This window comes from Vespa velutina, chromosome 3 (genome assembly GCF_912470025.1).
Source record: "Vespa velutina chromosome 3, iVesVel2.1, whole genome shotgun sequence".
NCBI classification, from domain to species: Eukaryota; Metazoa; Arthropoda; class Insecta; order Hymenoptera; family Vespidae; genus Vespa; species Vespa velutina.
The window spans coordinates 5,916,270-5,931,269 of record NC_062190.1 but is presented as its reverse complement, the minus strand read 5'-3'; the positions used below and the strand labels follow the sequence as shown (position 1 = coordinate 5,931,269).

The following is a 15,000-nucleotide window of genomic DNA, read 5'->3' as shown; positions in this document are numbered from 1 at the left end:
CGTCAGCATGATAATATAGAAAAATGTATTTCTTTTCCAAAGAAAAACATTAGCTTTCAATCGATCTACTTCATAGATTGCATTGTAACAACAAAAGAAAAAAAAAATAAATAAATAAATGAAAAATAAAAAAAAAATAAAAAAACATAATTAATATCAACAACGATCTATTAAAAACACTTCAGTATTGTACGAAAAAGATTCGTTAAATTGTCCGATCAAAATATTGATTTTAAAGAAAAATGACAAAGGGTAAATGATCTTTAAACTTTACAAAAAATATAATGTTATTATGTCAACATCGCACGAATTTTCAAAGAACATTGAACTTTTGCGCTTTCGGTCAATTTTTTTTTTTTTTTAATATAATCTATCAACAACTGTGCTAACGTTAGCAAATATTTAAAAGAAAAAAAATGTTATTTATTTTTTTTTTCAAAAAAAAAAAAAAAAAGAAAAAAAAAAAAAGAAAAAATACAAAAAGAGAAAAGATTTATCGTATCATTTTGAAGTAACGTTTAATTCTACTTTATATCATGGATGTTGCTCTATACAGATGACATCTATGGAAATTGTGTATTACAAAATATATTGTATTGTATATTTCGATTATGCCATGCAAAGGATTCAAATGCAAGAGCAAACATGCTGAATACGTCTGCGACTTTTTTAATCCTAAATATGCAACTGGGATGTAGGACGATATCCCTTCCTCCCGGATCAATTTTGAGCTCAATTAAAAGAATTTGTGATTCATGAACTTTTTTTTGTTTTTTATAATGATAGAATTAAAAATACGTTTTCAAATCTACCCATTATTATTTCCGAGACTTCAAAAAATATACAATATTTCCTTCGAAATTATTCATTCTATATAAATGACAGCTGTTCAAAATGCCTGGAGTGTAGGAGAGCATCCCAAGAGCGCAACTTGAAATTATTCTGAGATATGCACAACTAGTGTTAATTCAGAGATTGTTAATTATGTTAATTAACAGACAAGTAAGAAACGAACTTTCATGCGTTCTCCTCGGTTTAATCGATTTTTCATTTTTTTATTATTTTTTTGTTTTATCGTAGCTCTCTCTCTCTCTCTCTCTCTATCTCTTTCTTTCTCTTTCTCTCTTTTTCTCTCATATTATCAAATGATAACCCAAACACAAACCAATCGCATTTCCACGGTGGCTTATCACCACGTAACGAGACCGTTATTGATTATTATAACGTGAAGCATTATTAACGACATGTCGTAAAATTATTCGATGATTAGATGTCCACGTTGATGCAGATGACGTGCATTAACTCGGCCAACGATATGCGTTTATCTTTTTTCTCTTTCTACGTATAATTAATAACAGTGATCGCGACGACGAAGCCTTATCGATTATTCCCTTGAAAACCGATCCACCCTCGTTAGTAGATAATTATCGTGATTTATCGCGGTATCCGTAATTATAAACGATTTATCATTTCTCGCCAAAACTAGCTCGATCCACCTACCACGATAATTATTTTTTTCACAATTTCTATCACTGTGGTCTTTATCGTGATATCAAATTTATTTGATTTTCTCGATTTCAGTAGTAATGCACGATATATTATCGGACATATTTCGAATATTCTCATATCTATCTCTATCCTTTATTCTTTTAATCCTTTGTCAACCAAAGTGATTCGTTAATATTATTAAAAAGGATTGAAAATGTTTTTCGGCGTGCAATCGAGTTTAAGAGAAAAAAAAAAGAAGAAAAGAAAAACAATAGAAAAGTAAACAAAGAGAAAAAGGAAAGAAAAAGAAAAAAAATGGAGATCGACGAGTACGCGAATAATTCTTTAAAAAGAAATTAATAATTCATCCCGTATAAACCAAAATCCTCTATCATCCTCTTTGTCTTGTCAATCTATCAAGAATCTTCTTTTCCTTTCCTCATTAATAATTATTCTACTCACCATTCTTTTAATACTAGCTCATTATTATTTTATTTTCAATATATCGATCGTTTCTAACTCGTTAATATTTCGAACTCTCTACACCCTCTCCCCCTCCTTCTCTCCCCTCCCTTTCTCTCTTTTTCTCTGTTTCCACACTTCTTCCATCTAGCTCATATTCTAATGAAAAAACAGCAACGAATAATGATACGTCGAAAGGAATGAACCTTGAAGTACGAAAGTAACAGAATGGCAGAGAGAGAGAGAGAAAGAGAGAGAGAGAGAGAGAGAGATATTACGAAAAGCTGCTCTCTATCTATATTTCTATCTTTATCTATCTCTTTCCTATCTACCAATCGAAACGTCTATACAACGAACGTTCTTATATAAACGTATATAAGTGTGTATTTCTATATGTATATACGATATCTGCTTTTCCGCTGAACTAACGCGATTGTCGATAGTAAAAAAGATAAAGAGAAAAAGATAAAAAGAAAGAAAAAAGGAGGAGAGAGAGAGAGAGAGAGAGAGAGAGAAAGAAAGAGAATAAAGTCTCGTCTTGCTATTTCATTCGATCCTATCAAGAAAAACGTCGAAAGCAACTTGCGAATCGAATTTATCAACTCTTTTTCTTCTATCTCGTCCTGACAGTACAAGGTAAACTAAAGGCAACGCGAAACTCTACATTTTTACGGTCTTCTAACGCGTTCCGTTGATTACACCATTTCCTTCATTATTTTTTTACGCTCCGATTCACGGGAGATAGGAAGTTTCGTATACGATATATATATATATATATATATATATATATATATATATATATATTATATATATATATATATATATATATATATGTATATGCTAGATAGCTAACTAACCATTGAACCAGGTTCACCAGTGGCTGAATAAGAGGAATCTAGCCGCAAGCGAAACCATTAATAGCTCGTATAGTAGTAATAGTAGTTTGGCAGGGATGCATTTGCGTAACGGGGGAACGGCATGGATATTTACTGTAGCGTGCATTGTTCCTCGGTCTTTATTGGCTCGGTAAACACCACGACAGTATTGACGAGACGCCAAGGTCCCTTGTTCAATGGTATTAACGTGGGATTCACTCGATGGGATGCGTTATTTTCATTGTCGTTTTCTCACCCTCTCATTTCTCTTCTGCCCTATCAAAATTTCTTACGAGCGCGCTTATTTCGTCAAAAACAAAATCTATTTTTTGTTAACGAAAATAATATTTATCGTTAAAACCTCTGATCTTTTCGCTAATGAAAAAAAGTTGCTCTCGAAATTGAACAAGATAAAAAAGAAAAAAAAAAAAAGAAAATTTGATTTAGAAATAAAATATTTTATTTAAATCGACCACACAAGTACAAATATCTGATATATTTTTTAATGAAATTATTAACGTTATTGCAGATTTTCATTGGACGAATTGAAATATTTTTCTAAAAAAATGTTTTTCTTTTTCATTCGTCTATTCTAAATAATCGTACGTAACTAAATGAAAATCGATTTAAGTATTTAGCTGTAATAATTAATAGATAAGTAAAAAAAAAAAAAAAATAGAATCCTTCGATCTATCTACTATGACGTTTATGTTTTTAAAATATTTTCAAAGTTGTTTCACGATATCGAATTGTTTCGAAATGAAAAAAAGAAGGCTCGTTTCTAGCCATTTAGATTCACATAGATGGATCATTTATTCAAATAAAGTGACCAATGTTTGATTATGGAACCGTTAAAAGGATCATAAAAAATTCACGAATGATATCAAAGGATACGCTCAAGGATCCTTGTAAATCATAGTAACTTGATATGTATGCGTTGATCGAGGAGGAATATTGGCCGCGGCTCGATGGATCCTTAATTGCATTGCTCGTGTCGCTTGCGGCCATTCATTGGACTGATCACGTGACGTAAGAGAGAAGATACCTGTGAAAGAATAGTTCATCCGAAAGAAACGTTTAATACCTCTAAACGTAAATCGACCATGAATATTTCTCTCTTTGTCTCTCTATCCCTCTTTCTCTATCTCTATCTCTATCTCTTCCTTTTCCTCTTTCTTTCAGACTTTTCGAAATTTCAAACTTCACGTCAATGAATGTTGAGATTTTAAAACATTGCATATGTAGCTTGTACTATTTTGAACTTGTACTATGTAGCCTTTATTAAAAAATACCAAACAGATTCAATTTAACCTTGAATCATACGCAACTCAAAATGTCTGTTTATATAAAATTTAATTAGATTTACTTCAAGTTATAGTTTGATAGTTTGAAAAACTTTATATCGATTTATATCGACACACGTAAGCAAACATTTAAATAAGTTGGTGAATTATAAAGAACTTGAAAGAGAATTGAAAAATTTATTTCTATCAAAAGTTATGGCGAACTAATGCGCTTTTCTTGCGACAGTGATTGCATAAGAGAGAAGTGTCTTATTATCTTCGCGGTCTACAAAAAAAAAAAAAAAAAAAACAAAAAAAAAAGAAGAAAATAAATAAAATAAAAGGAAGAAAAAAGAAGGAAGGAGAGGAACGAGAAAGAGACGTTATTCTTACCAGTGAAAGAAATTGCTTTGAAGTTTGTTTCTTCTAAAGTTTCAAGGAGTCGTCCTTGAAGAAGGTGTCGTTTCACCAAAGAGCTTGGATCTTCCAAAGTAACTTTCATTTGCAATGCAATTATCGACGTCATAACATCGTAAAAAAGAACTTTCCTCTTCTACCAATCGAGTTTTATCGGGTCGTGCAAATTAAGTTGCACTTTTCAACAACTGTTTAAAACGATTGACTTCTAAAATTTGAAAAATCTTTTTCATTATAAATATTTCATTTAATTTCTAACATAATTTATCGATATATCGATGAGTTTTGGAAATTTAGAATACAATTTTTGTTTTCTTTTTTTTTTTTTTTTCTTTAGAATAATCATAAATATATAATTTAATTTTTAATAAAACTATCGATATCGACAGATTCAAATTTATGATTCAAATTTCTTATCACAAAATCAATATACAAAATACATATTTAATTTAATTTCTAACGAATCTATCGATATATATATTATATATATATATATATATATATATATATATATATATATATATGTTATAACTAATGTTAATAAAGCATGCTTAACACGTTCAATGGTTTAAGATTAATTTCGTCAAAATGTCGGTGATACAATTTGTAACGTGCTCATATGAGTTTATTAAAACGAGACGGAATTTAATGCACGTGTACTGACGTACCACTCATCTCACATTCTCCTTCCTATTTTCATTTAAGAAAAGTACCTAACAAGGATCCCCCAGGATAAAGTTAAACCCTTATTAAGGTTAGATTAACTTATACACAAGACTACGTCGTTTCAGTCGTACGTTTCTTGGCATTATTTGGCATTATTTATAACGAAATATGTAAATTATCTTCTCTCTCTCTCTCTCTCTCTCTCTCTCTCTCTCTCTCTCTCTCTTTCTCTCTCTCTCTTTAATACACACGCTTATAAACACACAAGTGGGTAATTATAAGTTCAATCAACAATTTACGCATTATAATGCCGTAAGATAATTAATTTTTTACTAACTATTTCCCTTTCGTCTATTTTGTTTTTTTTTTTCATTGTTCAATCAATATTAATTAATATCCATAATGCGTCAAACAAGATTAATATTTTAATATATTTTATTAATCTTCACGAAATTAATAGAAAGGCTGTATTATCGAAATTTATAACAAAAAAAAAAACACAAACACACATACACACATGTACACGTACACATACACGTACACGTACACGTACACGCACAAATATGCACACGTATTCGCATCGAACAATTCTACAACTTTTATATTTGAAGACGATAAATTATACACGCGTTAACGAGTATCCAAAACGAACTGAAGCTTCGAACTTTTTCTTTGGATTTATTCCAATTTATACTTAAAATATTTTTTCTGAATTTATCGAAATACATCAAGAAATGAATAAAATGACTATATTATCGAAATTTATTAAACACATATACCATCGAACAAACCTATAACTTTTATATTTAAAGACAAATGATATATATACGTGTTGATGAGACGATAGTTTAAACCGAACTGAAGATAGGATCTTTTCTCTGTTATAGAGACAAAGGAAACAACAAATAGGAGTGTTTACTAATTCTTATGATCGATTTTATAAACGTTATAACATAAATTATGACCTAGACTATGTCATCTCGTACATACACACGCACACAAACACAAACATTTACGTAGTTAATAATACTCATACATTTATCTGCAAAATTATATTCTATTATATAACATTTCTTTATATTGATGTACAAACGTATAATATAAAATAATTTTTATTATTTTATATACTCGTATTTTATATACCCGGACATATGTATAATATATTCGTGTACTTATTCATTCATTCATTCATTCTTCTTCTTCTTCTTTTCGTTTTTTTCTTTTTCTACATAAAAAACAAAACAAAAAATGAGAGAAGGATCAAATAATTATTTACGAGGATAACCTCGCAAGAAAAAGATGGAATTATCCTCGAATGAATATAGAAATGATCGGTTTTAGATTCTCTTCTTGGCAAATTATCTAGTAAAACGTTCCACTCTCGACGTCTTCGACGTCGTCATCGTCGTCGTCGTCGTCGTCGTCGTCGTCGTCGTCGTTGTGGTTAAGTTATTTACAAGTGAAACACATTGCCAGAAGGTGCTGTTACTTATATCAAGCTCCTTTCAAGGACACACACAACCTCACCAAGTCTGTCTCTCTCTCTCTCTCTCTCTCTCTCTCTCTCTCTCTCTCTCTCTCTCTCTCTCTCTCTCTCTCTCTCTCTCTCTTTCTCTCTCTCACTCTCTCTCATGTAACAAGACACGGTACTTACGTTGTAAATTACGCCCTGGTATTATCGGTTTATGCCATCGGGGCTGATACTTGGCTAAGAAGATGGTTCGATTTTGCAAAACACACCACGATCGATAGTGTTAACCTCGTACATGATTTGAAATTATTCAAGAAGATTCGCTAATGCTTTCGAAAATACTCTTGATTATTTATTTATTCCTTATCTTTTCTTTTTTTTTTCTTTTCTCTTCTTTTTTGTTTTTTTTCTTCCGAGATATAGATCTTCGTATAGATTTTATCATAATGAATTTCGAAATGATTAAAGAAATATTTCTATTTTCGAAACTGGTCTTTAATTAATTAATCAATTTTTTAAAAAAAGTCGATATATAATTTAAATATACCTACGTAATAAATATAGAGATATACTTTCGAGTAGAATAAAATTTTTAATAAAAAAATTTTTTTTTTTTTAATAGAAATGTATAAAGAAGTAAAAAATTATATAATTATTTCTTTATTTTTTATAGATATCGTATAGATTTTGGTCATAATGTGAAATAATTGAAACAATCGAAGTAACATTTATATATATATATATATGTGTGTGTGTGTGTGTGTATGTGTGTATATATATTTTTTTTGAAAATACTTTATAATTGTTTGTTCAATTTTCAAGCACGTAAATTATATTTTATTTTTCTTTTTTTTTAGAATATTTGCATCGAATATCTCAATCGACGAAATATTAGCATAAAATTATTTTAATATTCATACTGTGATATTCAGTATTTCATTTTTTTTTTTTTTCTTTCGCATTCTTGGCACCGATTCGATCTGACGGATGTGAAAAACTTCAGGAACAAATCAGATTGACGTAAATCTGATGAATATCGAACATGGAAATAAACGTATCGGATATGCAGTACGTAAAAGCATGAAATAATTTACTCCGTCTTTTCTTATAATCATTCTGTTTGAATTTATTCTCATTAAAATCTTTAATTCATTAAACGATTATGAATAATATTTATGAATTAAATTAACAAAAATTATTTACTTAACGTATTAGAGTATCATTTCAATACACTTAATATAGGTCTTCATAATCAACAAGTAGCTAGATTAATAATTTTTCTTTTTCAAAGAATTTTTAAATAAAAAAAAAAAAAAAAAAAAAAAAAAAAAAAAAAAACGACTGAAAGAAAAAATCTGTAGGATAATTATATTACAAGTGAGATTTATAAGATCCTTCGATATGTAATTAGATTTAGATATAAAAAACAAAAAAAAAATAATTGGTATCAATTTTTCTCAAGGAATTAATTTTAATATTTTTACAAATCTAAATGATAATCCATCTATTAAAAAAATTTTCCCCACGAAAAATTTCTTCTAATTAATAATCGTCAAAAGATGGATTGAACAAACGCGAATATATTCTTTAAGGGAGAAAAAGAAAAAAATAAAAAAAAGAAGGAAAATATACAAATAAATAATTAAAACGAATTTGATAAAACGAGCTCGCCTACGAGCACTAATTCGATTTTCATATTAATTTAATGAAAAAGTTTTTCTATCGAGAGAAGAAGCAACCGAGCGGATAAAATGAATATTTAATCTTCCCGAGTACAACCGAGTTCGAGTGACGTTAACCTGTTTAAAATTGTATACGAAGAAATCAATGAAAGATATCCACGAAATAAAGCAAATTTCGTTGTTTGCGGTTAATAAAGAAGAATAATCTATATCCGAAAAATATTTTTTAATCTATTTTTCGATTACTAGAGCGATTTAACATATGAAAGTATAGATTAGCATATATAATCAAGAATAAAAAAAAAAGAAAAAAACATGATCGATTGTAATCTCATTGTTTAAGACTATTCAACTTTTTAATACTGATACACATAAATACTCTGATGCTTTTTCCTTCAATGTGGAGCATAATTTTTGAATATAATTTATTTTTCAATATTTTGAAAAAAAAAAAAATTATAGCAAATAAAAATATAATTCCAACGTATAATATTCGTATAAATTTCATTGTACTGTCATTTCACATTTGCATTATCTAATCTGATGATTCTAATCTCGCGAAGAATGATTCATTAAGAATCAGCATATTAAGAATATAAATCGTAAGAAATAATACGACTTTGTTCGTCTAGTATTTTTCTCTCTCTCACTCTTTCTCTCTCTCTCTCTCTCTCCCTCTCTCTCTCTCTCTCTCTCTCTCTCTCTCTTTCTCATTTCAAAACGTGATGACGAGGCACGCAATCACAATAGACATTTTCCACCTACGCGAATGAAAAGCTAGATACAGGATCTTCTCTTCTTTTGTTTTGTTGAAGAAAAAGAAAAAATCAACAGAATGATTTCTCGAAGGTGTCTTGGCTCTATGCCAAGAAACGAAAATGTCGTTGATGTTTCTTATCCTCTTTTGTGACTCTTTCGTTGAACTTGGTCCAGAAATGAGAGAGATCCATCGCGTTGTTTTCATCATGAATTCCGTATGTAGATAAAGAAGTAAAATAAAATAGAAAGAAAAAAAAAAGAAAAAATAAAGAAATAACAAGCCATTAATAACCGTCTATAAATCAAAGATAAAAAATTTATTGTTTCGCGTTTACAAAAAAAAAAAAAAAAAATAGAGAAGAAAAGAAAAATAATATAACTCATACTAATAACAATTAAATCGTATTAAGTATTACTTATTACTTAAAACAATTTTTTAAAAATTAAAAAGAAAAAAAAATTATAAACTTGGGATATGAAGTAACAATTAATTTTCTAGCAATAAAATAAAATCATACTTCAAAAATACAAATATATATGTATATATGTATATATAATATGAACTTCAAAGTTACATGACGTTTTACAAATCACAGAACAAAATTCGTTTTTTTATTTTATTTGTTTCCTTTTAAAAACATCGTATATAATAATACACTATTTTCTTAAAATAATATTAATCAAGAATAGAAAAAAGATTTAAACAAAAATGTTTTAATTTAAAAAAAAAAAAAAAAAAAAAGAGATTCGAAGTATTTGAGTAAAAACTTTAATCAAAAAAATCGATCGTTCGTTGAGTCGATTCACGTGTTAGCCAGCAGTGTAATCTTCGAACAGATATTCAACCCATTTCTCTTTGACGAATATCGTTAGACCCAACTTCGTTCAACCGGAAAGCGAATTTCTTCAAACGTTAACATCAACGTACATACATACATACATATACACATACATACATATATATACACATGCATATCTACGTTCGTAGGTAGGGATTTATGTTCGGTGATCTTTTGATATACGACTTCGATTGAGTCTTCAAAATCTTCAAGAATAAATGTTACGGAAGTTAAACGAGACGAATATTTTTTTTATTTTAGAACGTTTCAAGATATTAACATATAAAAAAAAAAAAAAAAAGAAAAAAAAGAAAAAAGAAAAGATAAAAAAAAATAAAAAGAACGACGAGACACAATTGTATTGTAGTTTAATTTTTTGCTCGTTAAAATTCCAATCATACATTCTAATCCCTATCGTTTTAATCGACTACCGCAAAAGCTGTAAAATTTCTGAAGCGATAAACCGATTAAAATTCTATTACATTAAGAGGATCTTAGGAAAAAAAGCGTGAGAGTTATCAAAGTCGTTAATTGCAAACTAAATCACATAGGATTTTCTAATATAGATTAAATTTAAAGACTGGAATTGTCAAAGGAATAAGAAAAACGAAAGGGACGAATCCCTGGTGAAGGTTAGAAAACAAATAAAAAAAAAAAACAAAAAAAAAAGAAATTAGATCAAATTAGATGTTTACTTTATGAAGTTAACAAAATATTAATGATAATTAAAAACTAACAAAAATAATATATATATATATATATATAAAATAATGTTAACAAAAAAATAATAATAATAATGTACGAAAAAAAATAACTATGAAACGATTTAATGATTTTCATGAATCCAAAATCTAATCGTTAAACTGAAATCGACCTATCGACCTATAAGATAAAATCGAATAAACGGAACGAGTCGATGAAGTAAAATAACGAAATGATGTAGTAGTCAAAGGAAAGTAAAAGAGTAGTAAGTTCAGTCGAGTTCGAGTTAAAGGTCTTTTCAACTTCGAAAAAGAAAAGAAAAAGAGAATAAGAACGGAAAGCTTTCTTAGAAAAAGTCTAGAAAAAAGAATATTTGAAAAGGTCGATATATTCTTTTGTTAAAAAAAAAAAAAAAAAAAAAAAAAAAAAATTGAAATGAAATAAAATAAAATAAAATTAATAAATAACGACAGAATCAATTGAAATAAATTGAAAAGAGATAATAAATCACTTTTATTTTCTGTCGTACTAGTATTATCATCATCATCATCATCATCATCATTATGATCATCATCATTGTCGTCATAATAAATTTTTTCATGAAAAAAAAAATAAATAGATAACAAAGAAAACATAGTGAAAAGAAACAAAATACTTTTACTGCATATCGTATTACCATAATCATCATCATCATCATCATCATAGTCATATTCTTTTTTATTCTCTCTCTCTTTTTCTCTCTCTCTCTCTCTCTCTCTCTCTTTCTCTCTTTCTCTCTGACACATTTGTTATCCTTAAAAAAAGAGAGAGAAAAAGAGTGAGAGGTAACAAAAGTGACGAGAAAAAAAAAGAAAATAAATTAAAAAGAGACAAATCACTTTTACTTCATATCGTACCATCATCGTAAATAATCGCCGTCATTATCATCATTACCATAATCATCGTCATCATACTCATAGCAGCATTATTTCATGGCTCGAATCTAAACGATCACGTTTAGCTCTACCAGTAGGAAATCCCGTTGGCCGGTGAATAGGCACTTCTACGAGATCGACCCATAAGCGGATGTGGTAGAGACTTTTAAGACCACGAAAAGGGGATTACGAGGAACATTCGGACTTCGGACGTAGTGTATAACCACGATAAACGTTCTCGAGGACGCATATTCGCGATATCGAACAATACATATGTATATACGTACTTACTTATGTACGTTTCTGCCTATCGTTGTTATTATTATTATTATTGTTTCATACTCTTTATATATATATATACACCTTTATATTGTTTGTTATCTATATCGTCAAAAAATCAATTTCTACGTTTCATGATTTTCTTCTTTCAAGATATCTTATAGTATACATATATATATATATATATATATATATATATATATAAAATGTAAAAAAAATGACAACAAAGGATTGTAAAATTACAATAAAATGATAATAAGACATTTACATTTTATTATACCGAATACAGATATAGGGATATGTACGAATGTTAAATAAAGAAAGTAATACGATAGGAATAAATATTATAAAAGAAGAAAAGAAATAAAGAAGAAAAAAAATGGTAGATTGTATTATAAGACAGATCATGAACATAACACAGAAATATATATATATATATATATATATATATATATATATATATATATATATATATATATATAGACAAAGAAGGAGAGAAAGAAAGGTTACCCTTTATGCTTCTTCCAAATGAATGGAGAAAGAGGGAGAGAGAGAGAGAGAGAGAGAGACAAAGAGAGAAATATGAGATACATGTATCTCGTAGAAGGGAGAAACCGTACTAAAAGGGAGAAAGATAAACGTGCACTTCATAGTGGATTTCATACGGTAAAATATCCATTTTCCCAAGAAAGACCATAATTTCGTAAGGTGGATCGTTCTCTATTTCCCAAGTGTACGTTATCTAACGCCGAAAAATATCGAGGACACCCGCGTTGAACGATCATCGAAAACGAATCAGAGATTTTCACGTACATACATAGGTACCTACGTACGTCTATATTCACATTTATTCTCGGATGTGTAATATTTCCATTGGGATTTCCACTTTATCCTACATATATTCAATAGACAATATTTCTGTAATATGTTAAGAAATTATTATAAGAAGAAACAGATTCTTTCAAGATTTTAATATCAAATTTAGCCTTCCATATTTTTGATTCGTTACGAGATCAAAAAAAAAAAAAGAAAAAAAAAGAAAAAAAAAGAAAAGATACGCATATGTAATTTTCTTTTTACACGATTACAAAATATCGAATAGAAATAGAATAAATTTTGGAATTCTTTTAAAGAATGAGCAATTAAAATTCTTTTGAAAAGAATTGAAATTAGATGATTTAATAAGTCGAATGTGTCGATAAGGGGGAAAAGTTCAAATGTGAGAAAATATAAAATATAAATTTTCTAACTTTTATTGAAAAAAAAAAAGAAATAAATAAATAAGAGAAAAAATTAATGATTAAAATCGTCTAAAAAATAAATTAAAGAATAACAATTGAATGATAATGAAAGATTAAGGAATGAGATTAAATATAATTAAATGATTATAATCTTTTATTGGATCACCACTTCCGTTAACTTGCAATTTTTATTTTCACATTTCTCAACGAAACGATTTTTCGTTCTACATAGATGAAGTAAAATGGGCATGACGTAACGAAAAGCATTGAAGGAAAAAGAAAGGGGAACTAAAATCGAAGAGCAGGACGGCCGTCATCCGTAGCCCGTCAGACCATGCATCCAATTCGAGATTGAAATGCTTTTTACGTTCCCGAACCTCTAACATTTTTCAGCCGAGCAAAGCATAAATTGGCGAAGAACGATGGGCCAATTCTCTCTTTCGCTTTCGAAGATCGACTAGCGTTACCGTTTCCTCCTGTTTCCCGAACGACCAAACCCTCTTTATCCTCTCGTCGATCCGACCACCGATTTCATCTACGTTACGTCTTTCTCTCAATAACGTATCTCATCTTCTCTCAAAAAATTCTCCCAATTTAGTCTTTTCCTTTCCTCTTTTTTTCTTCAACATTGTCCTCCATACCATTTCTATCGATTGAAGTATTGCATTTAACAGAAATAAGATACGTCGAACATAGAGTTGAATTTCGATGGAATGAATTGAAAATAGTTTTACAAACGTGCAAATCAAGAAGGGAAAAAAAAAAAAAAAAAGAAAAGAAAAAAGAAAAAAATTGTAGAAGATAAATTTCAGAGAGCAAATATCAGGCTCATCGCTTTTAACAATTATCTTTTCCTTGAAATTTTACTATATTTTGTTTCTTGCTTCCTTCTTCTTTCTCTCTCTCTCTCTCTCTCTCTCTCTCTCTCTCTTCCTCTCCTTTCTTTTTTTTTCTTCTTTTTTGTTTTTTTAGAAATAATTAATTAAAATATAGTGCTTCCACGGACACACAGTAAAAGACAAATTACAAAGTGATAATTACATTGATGATTACATCGATGATTATATCGATGATTACATCGATGATTACATCAATGATTACATCAATGTGATTGGAAATATCTCTTTGATCGTCGATTCCGTTGCTTCTGTCAATGAGTTAATTGCATGTTCCTTTTATAATATTTTACGTAAAGTCGATACGTTCAATTATATTCACGCATCCTGGCTTTTATTATATAATCAATTACATCGACAGAGATTTAATTAAAGTTCCGAGTTATCCTCGGGAAAATTCGATGATGAATGCAATCATGCAATTTCCTCGCCTAATTGAATTCCTCTATTTACAACGTTGCATTCTATTAAAGTTGATGCTAGTATCACACGAAACATAGAGAGAAGGCGGTAAGAAACATAATTAACAATGCCATTTTGAGAACATACATTATTCAAATAGTGACCCGTTTTGAACGATTCGTGAAAAGGTTCCTCTCTTCTATATTTAACATTTTATCATTGGAATTTTGCATCCGAGTATTTCAATATAAAGCAATGTTCTTTGATTAAAAATGTATAATTGAATAAAGGAAAATTAAAAATTATATCCTTCTGTCGATTTAAATTATATAATATCTCCACGCGTAAAATTTCACATTTTACGATGTCCTTTAAATGTCATTAGTATTAATGATGTCCTACGAGCGTGATAATTTGTAAAGAATGAAAAAGAAGAAAAAACAAAGAAATAAGAAGAACAAACGAATTAATTTAAAGATAAATATTTATTTACGACCATTAGTCCTCCCTATCACCCCTCCCCCCTCCCACCTATATCTCCATCATACATATATCTATCTCTCATCCTATTTTCTCTAGAAAATTCCATAGTATTCCGTTTACTTGAGCGAGAAATGAAATTGA

The 15,000-nt window shown here is 28.9% G+C and overlaps 1 protein-coding gene and 1 long non-coding RNA gene across 4 annotated transcripts in view; one reads left to right on the top strand and one right to left on the bottom strand.

The window, feature by feature from the left end:
* The window catches only part of LOC124947822 (cysteine-rich motor neuron 1 protein-like), a 312,934-nt gene that overhangs the window by 234,288 nt on the left and 63,646 nt on the right, over positions 1-15,000 (top strand). Inside the window, exon 6 of one of the 2 annotated variants that reach the window (XM_047490490.1) lies at positions 7,666-7,716. The exons of the other annotated variant lie outside the window; for it this stretch is intronic. Coding sequence (XP_047346446.1) covers positions 7,666-7,716 — 51 coding nt within the window. The remainder of the gene's footprint in view (positions 1-7,665; positions 7,717-15,000) is intronic. 2 annotated transcript variants of the gene reach the window in all.
* Positions 3,298-6,041, bottom strand: LOC124947825. 2 transcript variants are annotated; one of them, XR_007100511.1, is made up of 4 exons: positions 5,983-6,041; positions 4,502-4,733; positions 3,720-3,870; positions 3,298-3,435 (listed from the first exon to the last, which is right to left on the bottom strand). It is a non-coding gene; the product is annotated as an uncharacterized LOC124947825 (long non-coding RNA). The 2 variants fall into 2 exon arrangements; XR_007100510.1 differs by having other exon boundaries at positions 3,424-3,870.